General features: G+C 40.7%; 1 protein-coding gene and 1 long non-coding RNA gene across 6 annotated transcripts in view; one reads left to right on the top strand and one right to left on the bottom strand.

The window, feature by feature from the left end:
* HECW2 (HECT, C2 and WW domain containing E3 ubiquitin protein ligase 2) overlaps positions 1–17,213 on the top strand; it is a 374,671-nt gene extending 357,458 nt beyond the window's left edge. For all 5 annotated transcript variants that reach the window (XM_023622255.2, XM_070242072.1, XM_070242073.1 and 2 more), the window contains one exon: positions 14,124–17,213. In XM_023622255.2, coding sequence (XP_023478023.1) covers positions 14,124–14,235 — 112 coding nt within the window. In that variant the 3' untranslated portion in view covers positions 14,236–17,213. The remainder of the gene's footprint in view (positions 1–14,123) is intronic.
* LOC102150082 (uncharacterized) lies at positions 575–7,872 on the bottom strand. Its single transcript, XR_011428593.1, has 4 exons — positions 7,716–7,872; positions 5,951–6,138; positions 769–843; positions 575–684 (listed from the first exon to the last, which is right to left on the bottom strand). It is a non-coding gene; the product is annotated as an uncharacterized lncRNA (long non-coding RNA).
* Positions 17,214–17,518: the final 305 nt, after the last annotated feature.

Here is a 17,518-nt window from a genome sequence, read left to right as displayed (position 1 = left end):
AGCAAAAGAGGAATGGAGACGAGTTAGTTTTAGAACTCCTTTATCTGATCAGGAGTAATAATATGGAATTTTTGAGGTAAAAAGGACCTCAGGCTGCCTCTTACTTTATTAATAATAAAACTGTAATTTGAAGAGGTTAAATGATCTTCCCGAGTGATGTTAGGTGCCCCAAGATGTCATCCTAAATTTCTCTAAGTACAAATGACTTTTAAAAACCTGTTATCAAGGCTTTCTTCTTGCCAACTGCAAGGCACTAGTTCTTAAGAATTATGTTGTAAGAATCAACACATGAGAAAAAGGATGCTGAGAACACAGTTACAGAGAACAATGGCAAGTGCAAGCTCAGGTAACAGTGTTACCCGGCGCAACTGATGTTCCAAATTTGGGAGACTGTAATTCCATTATTTAAAGAACTAATTTATTTTGTTTAGGCCTGAATCATGTTCTTTTTCCCCTTAAACACACGTTTGTATCTCAAAGCAGATTTACACTGTCTGAGTAAGGCCTTTCACTTTTCTGAGAAACCTAGGGATTTGCATCAAGGAGACAGGAAAGGGCAGAATAACTATGTTACCTTTCTCTCGAAATCTGTTTTTGTAAAGCCCCTGAAGTAGATGGAATAAACTGTAACGATAAGCAGATACGTCACTTGTTCACATTTAATCACTGCTGTTTTCACCAAACCTGGGGAGCAGAGAAAGGCATCTTGGTATAGACGGGGAGCTCGGCCTCAGAGAGGCTGGGCTGTGTCCCAGTTCTGCCACTTACTCGCAGGGGTCCTCGGAGAAGTTACTTAATGTTTCTGAGTCTCCGTTTCCTCCTCTGCCTTGTAGGTTGGTAATTCTGAGGATTAAACAAAATCATTCATGTAAAACATTGGCTGCTCACCCTGGCCCTGAGTAAGCATCCAGTCGATGGCGGCTGCCATTGTGATTTCTGTCACCATCATCTGTAACACATGTCAGGCAGTGGCATTTTGGAAAGAGCTCAGGGTTGGGGGTTAGAAGACCAGGCTTCTAGTCCTGCCTCTGCCACCAGCTAACTCTGAGACCTAGAAGATCACTTGATCTCTAGGCCTCAGTTTCCTCATCTGTAAAAGGCCAAGGACAAGGTGGTATACAATCATGTGTCACTTAACGACAGGGACACGTTCTGAGAAATGCGTCGTTAGGTGATTTCGTTGTTGTGTGAACATCACAGCGTGTAGTTACACAAACCTACATGCTGTAGCCTACCACACACCTGCACCATAGGATACTAACCTTATGGGACCACCATTGTATATGTGGTCCATGGTTGACCAAAAGGTTGTTATGTGGCACGTAACAGTGTTAGGTTTGGTTGAGCAAGAAGTAGCACTGACAGGTTGTTGAAGAAATTCAGGGGTCGGCTTGGATTCTCTTTTCTACTTCCCCCTGAGAGCTCCCGGAAGTTCACATGCTGACTCATTATAAACGGTGGTGCTCTTCAGCATCGTTGCAGACACGCAGTTGGGCAACAGGTGTTGTTGTTTCTTCCTTTCTTCATGATGACCTAAGGCAGGTTCTAGATTCCTAGTTTTACCCAGATGATAAAATAGCATAAACAAAGATGATAAGAGGCACAAGAGACAAGCAGACTGTTTTCATACCCTGTCTATGTCAAGCCCTAGCTCTTTCGGTCTGAGAGGAGGAGAGACCCTCTTGGCTCTTCCACTCCACAGTCAATTTGCGCATCCTGGTTAAGAGGCCTGAGTGCAGATCTCAGCCTTGTGACACGGCAGCTGTATGATCCTGAGCAGGAGCCTAGATCCACTCTGCAGAGTCGGAGTCACAGTGTCATGCCCAAAGAGTTAGTAAGATGAGGTCTATCAAAGTCCTTAGGGATGGTAGGTTTTCTTTGTTATTTTTAACCTTTTAACCTGAATCTTCTGTAAGCCACCACACCGCTGTAACTATTAGAATGTGCTCCTCAAAACAAATACTTTTAGAGGAAAAAGTAAAAAGAAGAACTTCATTGCATGACCGTATAATTTTATCAGGAGGGATTTCTTCATTGATAATAATGTTGTCATCACCCTTCATGAAATGTGGGCTGTAACTTAAGTGTAAAAAAGATCTGTAAGATTGGCTCTGATCAAAAGAGATTAGTTTACATGACTGAGTCCATTTCGCCTACCATCAGAAAAGATACACTGAAGCCATTTTTCCGGCTATTTCCTGACATGTTTACATTGTAGAATTGAAGAGCAGCTCTGTTTCAAGCTGGTCAACCCCAATGTATTTCTTTTTCTTATTAGTGAGATAATACTTAACATTTAAAATGTAACGGTATACATACTGGAGACGAAATGAATACATGTCCTACTTACTTAAAAAAAGTGTTCTCAATAATGAGGTACAACTGTAATTTCACAAGGATGTTAACTTTTATAACCTTAATAAAAATAAATAAAAATAAAAAAGTGTTCTCAGGGCTGGCCCTGTGGCCTAGCCATTAAGTTCCCGTGCTCCGCTTTGGTGGCCCCGAGGTTCACCGGTTCAGATCCCAGGCACAGACCTAGCACCACTTATCAAGCCATGCTGTGGCCGGCGTCCCACATATAAAATAGAGGAAGATGGGCACAGACAGTAGCTCAGGGCCAATCTTCCTCGGCAAAAAGAGGAGGACTGGTGGCAGATGTTAGTTCAGGACTAATCTTCCTCAAAAAAAAAAAAAGGTGTTCTCTAAGAAGTCTGGCATCATCTCGTGTCAGGCATGGGACACTGTACCCTGGAGAGTTGGAAGTGGCTACAAAGCATGAGGGCAAGCAGTCCCTGCAAACGGGAGGGCGTTTTAGTCTTTCTAGACATGGATGATTGAGGGCCTTTCAAACTTTCAAGCAAACATGAGTCTCATCGTTTCTCAGCCTTCCCAGTCTCACTTCACGGTAGCAGTGAATAGCAGTTCTCATAGCGTGGGCCGAGAAGTGTTTTAAAGTGCATATGGTTGTCTCTGAAGCCAGTACCAGTTGAATCCGTGGCTCTTTTACTCTCTCATGGTAATAAAGTAACTAGAGACCCAGATGATAAATCACGACGAAGGCAGACGCGTGTCTCCGTGGCGGCTAACAGCCTGGACACATTAGTGCATTCCCTCTGCTTCCTGGTTGGTACTTAGCTATGTATGTTGCATTTCTGTACAAGATTTCCTGTCCCCCAGTGCTCTGATGGACTTAAGAGACAGTAAATTCACTTTATGGCAATTGCTCTTAAACATTCCACAAAACAGTCTGCTAACATGCCAGCCTGGAAAATGCAGGGCAAATCCTCTCTCCTAGTGTGGGCTAGAGTTTATGTGTTCATCTCGGAGCTTCTTGCCAAGCAGGATGATGGCACAGAGGAGTTTGTAAACTGCAGTCACAATGGGGGAGCATTGATTTGCCAAAGCAGGGAACCAGTAATTTTTGAAAATGGCTGTGTCTGGAGATTATTATGAATGAAATGCTGACCCAAGTTAAGAAATAAGAAGCAAGAGTTAATTATGAATTGGGGGGTCTCAGGGAGAAAGTTTTTCCGATGCAATAAAACTTAAAAAGATAAAATTATTTTTTAAAGATAAAAGATGTTTTTTAATTTTTAAAACTCTGTTTTTTATTTTTATGAAAATGTCACCCAAAATGCCAAGAAATTAAATATATGTATATAATTTATATATCTCAAAAGTCCATTCCTGAGATAACCAGTAAACATTTTGGAGTGTATGCTTCCACTCATTTTTGTACACATAACACACACAAACACACATTTAAAAGCAAAAATGCAATTATACTGCATATACTGTTTTGACCTACTTTTTGTTTACCAAATATAACTAATCACGAACATCTTTCCATGTCATTAAATATTACTCTCCCACGTAGTCAGTAATTCAGTTTCTCCTCTTCTGGTACAGAGAGTGTTGTCCACTGTCAAAGTGGACTGTCAGCTGGGAAATAGGAAGGCACTTGAGGACTGGTACTATATTTTCACTTTCTTTAATGAAAAAAAAATTTTCAGAAAAAGAGATGGGCACTGGATGGACCCCTTGGTGCCATGTCTTTTCCGTATTTGCCTTGAGGCACCCCTCCTGGTCTCCCCAGTTCCCCTCCACCTGCTGGTCAGCTGAGGTGCCTTGTGGTCTGGGAGGGAATTGGCAGAAGATTCTCATACAATAGTCCGCTCCGTAGTTTAATCTCTGATGTAAGGCCCTCTGCACTGCCGCTCAGTTCTCACTGTCTAACAATAATGTTTTAAGTTTTTACTTAATTCTACCATTAAATCAACATGTGCTAACAAAAATATACAAAGTAGTGACTCGTATTATTACCTTATTAAACATCCGTAAATGTGCTGTATCCTTTGGATTGGTCTTTACTTTGGGAAGTGGGTAAAATGATCCTAAAAACATACTGTGTCTAAAAAGGGACTCTTCAGTGATTAAAAGGCAGAGCTACTGAAATGATTTGTGACTATTTAGTGGAATGAAGGGAGGTTTAATTGCTGCCTGCAACAGAGAACAGGATAGTCCAAGTCAAAACGACTAATGGTCCTTGAGAGCTGTTCCACAGTCATGTTTCAGAGGGTATATTTGTGAGCGACAAACAGAACAGCTGTTAAGGCGTGGTTAGCCCCTTTCTTGGCCTCGAGAGCAAGAACTAGCTTGAGTTCATCTCTTCCTGCCACCGCGTCCACTAGACCAGCGCCTCTCCTGGACTATTGCAGCGGCCTGCTGGCTGACGTCCTGCTTCTGTTCGTACATCCCGACACTCAGCAACCAGTGTCGTCCTCTGAAATCGCAAGATCACCTCCCTCCCCTGCTTACACCCTCCAGTGGCTTAGAATAAAATCCAAACTCCTTGCCAAGGAGGGCCGGGTGGGTGGCCTGGTCTGGCCTACCACTCCAGCCTCAACACTTACACTCTCCCCTGCTACAGCCAGCAGCCTCCTCCTGGCTGTTCCTCAAACTTGTCCAACTTAATTCTGCCTCAAGACTCTGGAACTTGCTGCCCGAACTCTCTTCTGCTGGTTTTTCATGTGGCTGGCTCTTTCTCACCCCCAGGACTCAGCTCAGGCACCATCTCCTGGGAAAGGCCCTCCGGGCTTCTACCCCCAGTGCACCTGTCACTCTCCGCACCTTATTTCCTTTAGAGGACTCACCCCAATTCATTCATCTCGTTTAGTTATTGCTTTCCTTGTTGACTATCTCCCCCTCTAGGATATAACCCTATGAGAACAAGGACCTTGTTTGAATTGAATATGGCTTTGCGCCTAGGGCTGTGTCCTCGCACATAATTGGTACTCAGTGAATGTTGTTCTTGGTGAATTCTTAAACCTGAGGTATAACTCTGGATCACTCCAGACAAGATATGCCAAAATCATTTTTTTTTTTTTTGAGGAAGATTAGCCCTGAGCTAACATCTGCCACCAATCGTCCTCTTTTTGCTGAGGGAGATTGGCCCTGAGCTAACATCTGTGCCCCTCTTTCTCTATTTATATGTGGGATGCCTGCTACAGCATGGCTTCATGAGTGGTGTGTGGGTCTGCACCCAGGATCTGAACCACTGAACCCAGGGCTGCCGGAGCTGAGTGCATGAACTTAATGCTGCGCCACCAGGCTGGCTCCCCGAAACCACTTTTGTATCTGTATATCCTCATCTGAATAATTGGGATAGGTACTAGTAATTACATTACAAAGTTGTTTAGAAGATTAAATGAGATAATACATGCAAAGTGCTTAAAACGAGGTCTAACACATCATTCAATAAGTTTAGCATTATTACTGTTGTTCCAAACACCTAGCCTTCAGAGCTGGCGTGATATTCTACAGTCTTTAGATATGGAAGAATTGTGCTATATCCACCCAGGATAGTTATATCTTGTTTGACCTTCCGAGAGTTCTCATCCTGAACTGTTCCTTACTGGGTTTTCTTCTATGGGGTTTAAATCCTTACCTTTAAAAAGCATGTGCTCTTCATCTTTTCCCAGGGCCATCCATGGGGGAAGAAGTTACCGCTTATAATGCATATTTTGAAGAGTTTTTTCTGCTAGTTATCCCTTGATGCAGGAATTCCCACTGTGGTGATGTTCCACACTGTCTTTATAGGTCCAGGTGCATTTTAATCAAGGTGACCTAACGAGACTTTAGAAGGAGACATTAATTAGTTAGTAAATCTAATTCCTCTAACAGGCCTGTAGATACTTATCATGGATTTACTGTGAGCAAAACCTTGTGGGAGGTATAAATTGACCTCTGTCCATGTGGACCTTAAAACACAGAGAGAGAAGTCATGGATATTTAAATGAACAGATAACCAACACCATCCCCACCAAATGGTATCTGACAAATGAGTAGTTGGGGAAGTAAGTGCCATGGAATTCCTTTCCATTGATTCCCATTTATTAAACACAACGAGGGTCAGGAGTGTGCACTGTGGGTTAAACAAATATTTGTGAACTAGTCTTAGCAGAAATTCCTAAGTTCTAAATCTCATGGTCTAAGAAAATATTCATGGAGATAGTAGAGAAATTATAGTTTCATTGAATTTTCTCACTCTGTGTGATTGGTCACTTGGGATTTCTCATGCTGATTACAGGCTCTGAATTCATCATTGACCCTCTACCCATTTCCTGTGTTCCCTGTCTTGGTTAATGGCACCTCTGCCATCTCACTCTCCACACCCAATCACTAGGTCCCTTTCATCGATGGACGAAATAGAAGAGGCCTTTGCATGGACACACCTCACTCCTGATGTGGCCCTGCCTCCCCATCTGGCTTCAGGTCCAGCCTTGGCACCTGTCGCTCAAGCACTTGTACGTCTCAGGTTTCCTGATGAGGCAATGCTTCCTCACACGTCCGGGCAATCTACTGAGATCACCCTTCTCCTTGCTGTTGACCCCGACAAACCCTGCATACCTACAAATCGTTCAAGGCTCGGCACAAATAGTGCTCTCTATAAAGCCCCTCCTGACTCTGCCGAAAAGACTTGTAACTCATTGTATTATCGTTGTTTGTGTGCAGGGTCACTAATAGCACATATGAATCTTTTGGATTAATTAGACAAAGGTGTCTTGTAGTGTCCTGGAGAAGTGCAGCCCTGAGCCAGGGCTCATGGTTTGGCGAGCAGCGCCAAAGGTAGGCTGGATTTCCGTGCCTACTTGCCCCAGCCAGATCCTCTAGTACAGAGCACACACTGCACAACCTGTAGGGGGTCTTATTTGCCTGCATGTTTTCCTGCTAGAGGGTAAACTCCTTGTGGGCAGAGATCAGACTATTCATTCTCATCTACCAGGGGACAGCTCAATGCCTGGCATGCAGTATGAGCTCAGTAAGTGTTTGCTCAATGAATGAATGAATGAATGAAATATGATGCAAATTGAAAAATTAATTTTTCTTCACCAGGGCACTTTGTATGGGGACAACAAGCTTTCAAAATATGGGATCTTCAAGTGGGAAAATAATGAAAGAGGTTCTACAGCTGAAAGGGCTTGGGTGCTGCCTGAACACTCATGGGCCCTGAATTAGGGGGCCCTGGAGAACCCAAAGGAAGCCCCTCTTGGCCTACTCCTCAGCCCAGCTCCAGACCAACTGCTCCTTCCTCCTGCACGCCCTGACACCTAGAATGCAGGCGCACCTGAGTCCCTTAGGGGGAAGCCTGTGGACGCTCCCTCCGGTAAAATTTGGACTGGATAGGTAAATTTTAGGTCAGGAATACTCACATTTCCAAAGAAATCTTGACATTAAAAAGTGATATGTTCCAAGGTCTCTTAGGAATCTTCCAGAATGCATTTAAGTATTTGCTTTTGATTTATTAATTACTTGATGCAGAGGTGGGAATAGGAGTAAGGAAACCGAAGTCTGAAGGATTAGGCACCACTGCCAATTGAAAAAAAGAGAAAGTATTGATAAAACACTTTCTAAATTATAATGCAAATAACAAAAATTTATTAGATCCAAATACATTTTCTTTCTAGGACTACATCTGTTAAGGCAAAATGAGGCCCATGGTTTTCTCCATCTCTCTCAGCTTAATTTAAGATCCTGTTTGTAATTTCTTCTTTGTCTTATATTTTGAGTCCTTATAAGCTACCAAAAATCACTTCTGGGAAAATGGGGAATAAATTAATAAATAAATACCCCACAGAAATACATTAATCAATTAATCGATTTATGAAAATTGAGATATAACTGTGATACTTCTGGCTTATTTGATTTGGATAAATGACTTGTCTATCTATAGGAAAGAAGAGAAGGTAAGCATGTGACCTCCTGGTTAACATTTAAAGAGTCCAGAAAACACCAAGAGATCTATTAAGTCAGACCAGATGTCTGGAGGGCTTTTAAATCTTGTTTATATTGACGCCAGCTTGATTTCCCAAGGATGGGTTTAGGCCTGCCTTCCTTGAGTGGTTCTGCTGCATAGATTTAAATGAGGTAAACTCGTTATAGCCTTAGTGTGGCTGGCTTTGAAAGATTCAAAAAATGTTCTTTTATTGAGACTGAATAACTGGATGTGCTTTTGCTGCCAATATCAACACAGTCCAAGGGCCCTCCTGTTATTTTCTGCTGGAGTTGTCTTAGGACATGGAATGGGGCGGGAGAGGGGGTGTGAAAGCCTCAGAGGATTGTGTTTTGTTTTGCTTTTTTTTTTTTTTCCTGTTCTTGGCTCTTACAGCAAGTTGATGGTAAATATTGGGCAAGTTATGTAACCACGCTATTCCTCAATTTCCTCATTAGCAATGCTGTCTTGTTTATAAGGAGTTTTGAAATGTTTGCAAGCACACAAAACGCTGGTGCAGATAGCCAGTGTAGATATCTAGTAGGTTTCTAGTCCACTTGATGTCTCTCCAATAGTGGAGGCCACCTACAACAGACTCACCTGGAGTGATGGTTAAAATGCAGATTCCTAGGCTCACCCCAAACTTCTGAACTGGAATTTCAGGGGGTGCCGCCGAAACTCTCCATCGTAAACCAGCTCCTTGGGTGATGCTGATGCCCTCCAGCATATCCCTCTGAGCATCTCTGCTTCCTGGTGAGCCTCAGAGAGAACCAGATGGTTTGACCACCTAAAAATCCCCTGGTATCTCCCAGAGTTTTCTGGACTGATCCAACCTGGACCATTTTCCCCAGAGCTGTTGCATGCTATGATTGTCATTCATTTAAAAAATATTTGAAGTTTTCTTTGCCAATCCCTGTCCTCAAAATGTATGTAATCTGGTAGGATGTTGAGGACTAGCAGTTCGTAGACAGGGTTGGGATGAAATTGACGCTCACACTTCCAAAAGTGAAAAAACAGAGCCGACAAGCATCAGTCTCTCTGCTTTCGATTTAATGTTGGACTTCCCCTAAGAACCCAAGGTTCAGGTCCTGTTCTTGATTTGGCCAGTGACTCAGCTTTGACCTTGGGAAAACTATTTAATCTTTCTGCACAGTTTCCCCCTCCACGATATATACTATCTCCATCCCCGTGAAACATTTTCTGGAGGAGCTGCTCAGTTTATTGAGAAGGCAAGTTCTGTTATGGTAACCAGCTGTTACGTAACCAGATGGCATTCAGGAAGCAGTGATAGCCTTACATTATGGATCAGTACTGGTGCTCATGTCTTATGACGAAGAGGATCAGAAAAGGGTGTTCCTTTGTGTTGAGAACTGAATCTATAGAGAAAAGACTTCCCAGGCTTGTGGATTTACTGCATAAGAGACTACAGAAACTGCAAAGAGACATGCTGAGTTCCTGTTTCTCTGCTCAGAAAGCTGGGAGAATGAAAGGACACCTACTTGCTCCCAGCTTTGCCCCACTGCCTGCCCTTGATAAGGGTGGGCCTACTATGTCACGTTTATTACACTTGCCACCTTTTCTTGGATGGTTTTACTGCCTCGAGATGTGTAGTAGTTTTCTGTTGCTGCAACACAAATTACCACAAATTTAGCAGCTTAAAACAACATACAATTCTTGAATTACTGTTTGTGTGGGTCAGGAATCCAGGCACAGCTTGACTAGGTTAAGCTGGGTCTTTTGCTCAGCATCTCGCAGGCTGAAATCAAGGTGCCAGCTGGACGGCATTCTCACCTAGAGGCTCAGCTAGGGAAGGACGCACTTCCAGGCTCCCTTAGGTTGTGGGCAGAATTCATGCCTTGCCGCTGTAGGATTCATGGCAGCTTCCTTCTTCAATCCAGCAACAGTGAGAGTCTCTGACCCCAGATGCTTTCTTAATGGTCTCACCTAATTAGGTGAGGCCCACCCAGGATAATCTCCCCTTTTGAATTAATATAAAATTAACTGATTAGGGACTTTAATTACATCTGCAGCATACCTTCTCCTTTGCCATATTCCATTGGTTAGTAGTGAGTTACAGGTCCCACTCACCCTCAAGAGATGGGGATTACACAAAGGCATGGGTGATGGTGGGTCTTTTTAGAATTCTGCCTCCCGCAAGACCACAAGGAGTTAAAACTCAGCACTCAATATAAGTATGTGCAAGAGGTTAATTGGGGACTTCAAACATTCTGTTTATGAAGTCTCATTCCCACGTATGTGGCCTTTCGTTAATTCTTGATTCACTGAAAATTAACCTGCGGTTAAGAGAAAGTATGTGGTTGTCAAGAGGGAAGGAACAGGCGTAACTAGGGTGTGATAGATACATTTTACCTAGAGTTGTATCCTGTCCTAAGCAAATAAAACATTAATTAGGGACTATTGCTTACCCAGAGGAAGAGTCATCTCGAATTCCTTTTATTTCCTAGTTCACCCAATATGATTCAGTTCACACAACAGAATTCACACATACCTGTTCAAGATCACAGCTATGTAAAATGAGTTCCTCCTTTAAGAAGAGTTGTCCCAAAAGTTGACCTATCACACTCCTTAATACATCAGCACTCCCAGAAGAAAAAAAAGGCCAAAGACCTTTATCAGGTATAAACAATAGAAATCACCCTTTCAACATGTTTCTTATAGCAACACACTGAAGAGAAAAAGAAAATGTGTCAGAAACGGAAGACAAGTAACCAGATTAACATTGCTCTGTAAATAAAATACATAAATAAAAATGTGAACAAGCTGGAAGAGATTAGTGGGAGATAATAAAAGAGTTAATCTCTTTATTTTGTAGTATTTGTACAAATAGTAGGAAATTCTAAAGTTTTAAAAGGTAAATGGACTTCACATTCATTAGGATGGCTATTAACAAGAAACAAAAAATAAGTGTTGGTAAGGATATAGAGAAATTGAAACCTTTGTGTACAGCTGGTGGGAATGTAAAATGGTTCCGCCACTATGGAAAACAGTATGGCAGTTCCTTAAAAAGTTAAAAATAGAATTACCATGGGGCCAGCCCTGTGGCGTCGTGGTTAAGTTCAGCACGCTCTGCTTCAGTGGTCCGGGTTCACGGGTTCAGATCCCAGGTGCACACCTACACCACTCAATCAGCCATGCTGTGGCAGTGTCCCATGTACAGAATAGATGAAGATGGCACAGATGTTCGTCAGGGCTAGTCTTCCTCAAGAAAATAAAAGAAGGAAGATTGGCAACAGATGTTAGCTCAGGGAGAATCTTCCTCAGCAAAAAACAACAACAACAAAAAAGAATTACCATATGATCCAGCAATTCCACTACCAGTTATATACCCCAAAGAATTGAAAGCAGGGACTCAAACAGATATTCGTACACCAATGTTCATAACAGCGTTATTTATAATAGCCAAAGGTAGAAACAACCCAAGCGTCCGTCAGTGGATGAATAAATTAACAAAATGTGCTGTGTACGTACAATGGAATGTTATTCAGCCTTAAAAAGAAAGCAAATTCTGACCCGTGGTACAACATGAATCTTGAAAACATTACGCTCAGTGAAATAAGCCAGTCACAAAGGACAAGCATTATGTGATTCCACGTATATGAGGTACCTGGTGTAGTCAAAATCAGAGAGAGAGAAAACAGAGTGGTGGTTGCAAGGATAGGGGGAGATGCGAGTTCGTGTTCAGTGGGTGCAGAGTTTCGGTTTGGGGATGCACTAGTTCTGGAGATGGATGGTGGTGATGGTTGCAGAACAATGTGAGTGTACTTAATGCCACCGAACTGTGAATTTAAAAGTGTTTAATAAGCTAAATTTTATGTGATGTGTGTTTTATCACAATAAAAATTCTTTTAAAGAAAAGATAAATAGGCAAAGGAGCTGAACATGTAGATCACAAACAAAGAATTGTAACAAGCAAGCTGACTTGGGGGGAGATCCTGACCCTTGTTGGTAACCAAAGAAATGGAAACTTACAAATGTCTTTTAAAAGAAGTACCATCTTTGAGTCTAGTGGGATAATGAATGTCGTGTGTAACACACAAAGTCTGGAATATAATTATGTTCCAAACATATTTCACCTCTCTTCTTCTTCCTTGACTTTCCTTAGAATGGAGATGAAGTCTTCATTGGATATTTCTATTCCAATGTTTCACACAAGATAGATTTTAAACCATTCCTAGGACTGTCTTTAAGTATGCTAGTTCAGTTTTTTTAAAATAAAGTGTTTTCCTTGAGGCCCAAGTTGAAGTTCCAGTGTTAGGAAGGTATAATAAGAATTATATTAAATGCAATTCTGAAATGTGTATTATATTTTTAAAAAGTGTTCGGCTGTGAAGATTAATTAAATGATTTCCCCCCATATATTCCAGAGTTTGTAATAAGAAGAGTCATAAACTCTGAGCCAGTATCATCTGTGTCCTAAAACTGGTATTCTTATAATGGTATAGCAGAGCCCTTTCGCATCCCTGTTTCTAATAAGCCATGTGGCCACACACCTGCTTTATTATCTCTTTGTTATCTCATAGTTTCCATGGGGCATTATTATCTTTTGGCATTTTAATGAAGGCAATTAAAGTAAATCTCTTTGATGGTAATTAAGTGTAGCTTACAGTACACCCCTTGTTAATTGGTCAGACACCATGAGCCAGGCATTGCATTAAGCATGTTTCTGTTATTTCATTTAATCCTCTCATCCTCTGAGACAAATGGTATTATTCCCATTTTGCAGGTGAGAAATTGAGGCTCAGTTTTAGTAACTCACTCCAGATCACACAGCTGGTTGGTAGAGCCGGTCTTCAAACCCAAGTGTGTCCGACTCCACACCTCGATCCTCCCATGATGCTCCCTCCATCTAGGAATACAGCTCTGTTTACTTCATAAGTAGTAAAGTGACGTATAAGAAGGAAACTTTAAACATGTGACTTTGTCGCAATAGTCCGTTAATAATCATAGCCCTTAAAAATTTCATATTAATTCAGGAGCATTTTTTAAAGTCAAAGTTATTTAGCTCCCACAAACAAGCTGTTGTACGTTCAGAGTAAATGCTTCCCATTCCATGTCAAAAGTGCAGATTTACTTCCTGATAAGATGTACTATTTAGAGACTGTCTGTTTTTTATTGTGATTCGGGTGGAAATAACAGGAAAGCATATTTTCTTCCTGTCGTGGCAAAAGGGGGAGCATTTCTAAAAAAGAATACTTAATGTAATGATTTAAATGGCCATTATTTTGCATTATGAATTAGGAGAAAGCAGACTATAGGATTCAAAGAAGCAACAATGGTCTACTGACTTCGACAGGGAAGTCCAGCCAGGGAATTTCCCAGGACTCTACGCCAGGAGGCGGGTCTCCAGAGACACTTGGTGCTCTTCTTTGCCCAACAAAATGAAAAAATTCAAAACCATAGATGATCAGAGAGACTTCTGGACACATGGCAACTCTGAAAATGAACCCCTTTGCAAGAGCTTATATTCACATCTTGTTTTTAGAAAAAAATCCAACATCAAAAGAGAAACAAAAAAACCCAAACTTGCCTTTGTAATTCTTGGACAACTAAAGAAATAGTAATATGTGTGTAATATGGATTGTAAATGGTCGTGAAAATGTAAAGAAAATATTTTTTAAATATCCCGTTTTCCTTAGAGAAATTCGATTCTAAATTTTTTAAGTCAAAGTGTTTTCAAGTTTTTTCCAAAAGGAGTGTGAAAATTGGCCACAAATCAATTTGACTATGAAAGACCAGCATGCACGCACACACACACACACACACACACACACACACACAATCTTGTTTGGCTCACAGCATCTAAACTATGTACTGATTCTGTTTGCAGAGCTCACACTTGTTTCAACCGTCTGGATCTCCCCCCGTACCCATCCTTCTCCATGCTTTATGAAAAACTCTTGACAGCAGTCGAAGAGACCAGTACCTTTGGACTTGAGTGACCTGGACACACAATGCCCAGCTCCGGATGGACAGGCGATGTCAGGAGCTGCCCTCTAGAAGAATGGCTGACCATGGGAAGTTTCAAGAGTACACTTCCGTTAGAGTAAAGCTGAGTGCTGTTACCTTCTAGGAACACGTGCTCTGTCTCATTTGGGGGCTGGATAGTGGTGATGGGTCCTCCTGGAAGGATTTGGGTGAGCTTGATGCCCAGGGAACAACCCAACAGTCTTTCAATCAACAGTTCTTGACTGCCAAACTTTTTCCATTTGTTTCGTTCCAAGACAAAGATGGACCTCTACACGATCAGCTCCATGGTCACTTTGAGGGACTCAGGAGAATCTTGAAACTTAATCTTTGAACGTGGTTCAAGCCAAACTGGCAGCACTTGGCCCAATCTCCAAATTAGTGCAAGTTAAATAATATAATAAAAACAAATATATTTCCTGAAAGTATATTCATTTAAGCCCTAAATTATAACAATATTCATTTTCTTGCTTATGAGTGCCTGCATGGTGTGCACCATAGGTTTCAGCTTTCAAGGAACATGAGTGAAAATGAAACCAAGTCAATATGAGGTAACTTTAAAGATTTGCAATAAGGTGGTCTGTGACAATGTATATGCAAAGTGATATGTATGTAATTTTGGCTGAAGACAAACTGTTATACAATGAATTACTAATGACAGAGTTTATGCTTTATAATGCATGAAAACAATTTTAAAATAACTAGCAATTAATCACAGCATATCAGGAAAAAGTACACAGTGAGTTTTGTTTATTTTTTATAGGTTCCTTATGTTCTTTAAGATGTATATAAGAACCTACCTATCATCCTGTATGTATCACCTGTTCCATTTTCACGTTCCATGCTTACTCGGGCATCATGCTAGTACGTATCCTTTTAAGCACTCTCCAGGGAACAAAAGGGCCTTTTATTTTTATAAAGGTACAAAAAAATTCCCCGAAATATTTTGCACTGAATGTACCAAAGTTGAAGGGACAATACAATATGGCTAAAAGCAATTCCATCACTTGACAAGTATAATAGAAAACAGCTTCTAAATCAATCTTCCTTCACAGTGCCATGTCTACACTACAAGGACTGTGCATCTAAGTAATAATTTTTTAAGACTCACTATATGTGATAGTATGATGTGCATTTATTTAAAATGCATTAGACTCTCTTCCATCCATCAAATACTTTACAGGATGGCATTTAATACAGATATTTCGTATTTCCCCCACTGCTTTTTATTTGTACAGCATCATGAAACACTAAGCTCAGTTATGGAGCCATCTGCAACACCCAAGATCAGCTCTCTTTAGTAATAAAAATTCCATTTTCCCTTATCAGTGAAGACATCACAAATTGAAACTCTCAGTCCTATATTTCTAAGCTTGCATTTTCACTGATGCATAATTTTCTTATCAATGTTGAGAAACAATTTTTCTATGGTATCTCAGAAACTGCATGACATCGCTAATGTTGTTTCCGCTCAGTTTTATCAGAGGGTGTCCTTCATTTTTATTGTTTTGGGGGTTCCTCCACATCACTGTTTATTTCTTGACTTATGGCCATAACTAATCAGATGTTCAACAGAGTAAAGTTAAATTGTGGGTAATAAAAGCCTTGGATTAACATTTGGTTTGCCAGCCTCTGGTTTTACAGGCATTGCCCAACCACTTCTTTGAGAATTATATTTATGAGTAGCCATGGAATTCCTATTATGGGATGTTGGCAAGCTTACACTTTATAGAGGTCATATGCATGGTTTTCATAGGTGGTTGTAAGAACTGATTGCTCTCCTGTTGGTTAAGCTATGTTTACTATCGGGACCCTCAAGAGGAATACCACTCGTGTTGCATTCCTGCACGAAAGGCAGATACTGAAGTGTGGGGAAATGTTCCGAAAAAAATGGTTACAGAAATCTGGAAATAAGAAAGGAAGATTTATCTGTGCACTGTAATGGAACCATAAGAAAAGTGAAGAGAAAAAACAACTTTAATTGGAAATGTTAGTTTGTACTTACTGATCATGAATGTAAGTATATATTTAATTTTGTAAACTATTTTTACTTGTTTGCATTTTTTTCATTATCAGGAAAAATAATGTAATATACTTTTTTAAAAAATACATTTTTGATGGTATCTAAGATGTTTCAGAGCTAGCATTCTCTAAGCAGCTGATATAGAAGGTTGCGTTTCTTTCAAAAATACATTCATAGACCATGTTAGCCTTCATTTCGGTTTGTGATACTTTGTTACCATAACCCACATTGTTAGGTAAAAGAGATTTGAAATAAAACGTGTCTGTAATTATTTCTAACAAATATAGTTCTTTGCTGAGGCATTGAACTTCCCAAATAACAGTGTAATCGTTTCGTTGCCACTGTTCTCCGAATTGGGAATTATCAAAGATGTACTTAGCGTATCAGATCACCATCATACCTGATCTATTATTCTTCATTGGTGAAACAAAAAAATCCAATAGTAACTATATAAAATATTGAATAGCATTTCCACAGACTAAATTAGACTTTAATGTCCTCTACAAATAGAAATATCCATAAATATTTTCTTCTGGACTGTGGACCTAGATAACTTGGCTGTATGGTCTTGTCTTGTTTAAGAAATTCATAAGTGATGCTTATGCTCTACTGTCTTATAGTCTAAAAGACAGTCATGATACATCATATATGTTTGCAGAAAGTCTCTTAAATGAGAGAAGAGACACGTTATTGGCATTCACTCTGTGCCAGCCACTGTGTTTGATGATGGAACTACAAGATTCAAAATCTCCCCTTGAGAAGCTCACAGTCTAGTGGAGTAGACACCAGGGTTCAAAAAAGTATTTTCCGTAAAATTTGATATGTTCTACAATCAAGGAATGAGGAGAGAACATCTCGCTCCGTCTGGGAGATCCACTGAAGGCTTTATATATGAGAGATACTGTGGCAAAAAAAAAAAAAAATCCAAAACATAAATGCTCTTTCTGTCGGTAACTAATGACATGTGTGTCGATACTGATCAAGTGTTGAAGCCCAAGGTGCATTTACAGACGAGGGTTTAAAGTGTGCAGGGGGGAGCTAAACCACGAAGGAGCAACTCAGGATCTTCAAATTATCAAAGAAATGCCAAAATTAAGTTTAGCAGTTTCCCTGTTTCCTTTCGTCTGCTCTGCAGTGTACCTTCAGTTTTCAGTGTGAAAAATCCCAGTCTTTGAGCCCACCCCACTTCTGGGGTCAGATTTTCTTGTGCACAAAATGAATGGATCTTGGTTAAA

This window comes from Equus caballus, chromosome 18, assembly GCF_041296265.1.
Source record: "Equus caballus isolate H_3958 breed thoroughbred chromosome 18, TB-T2T, whole genome shotgun sequence".
Classification (NCBI taxonomy): Eukaryota; Metazoa; Chordata; class Mammalia; order Perissodactyla; family Equidae; genus Equus; species Equus caballus.
Note: the sequence above shows the minus strand (reverse complement) of the source record. Positions and strands in the feature narration are given on the sequence as shown.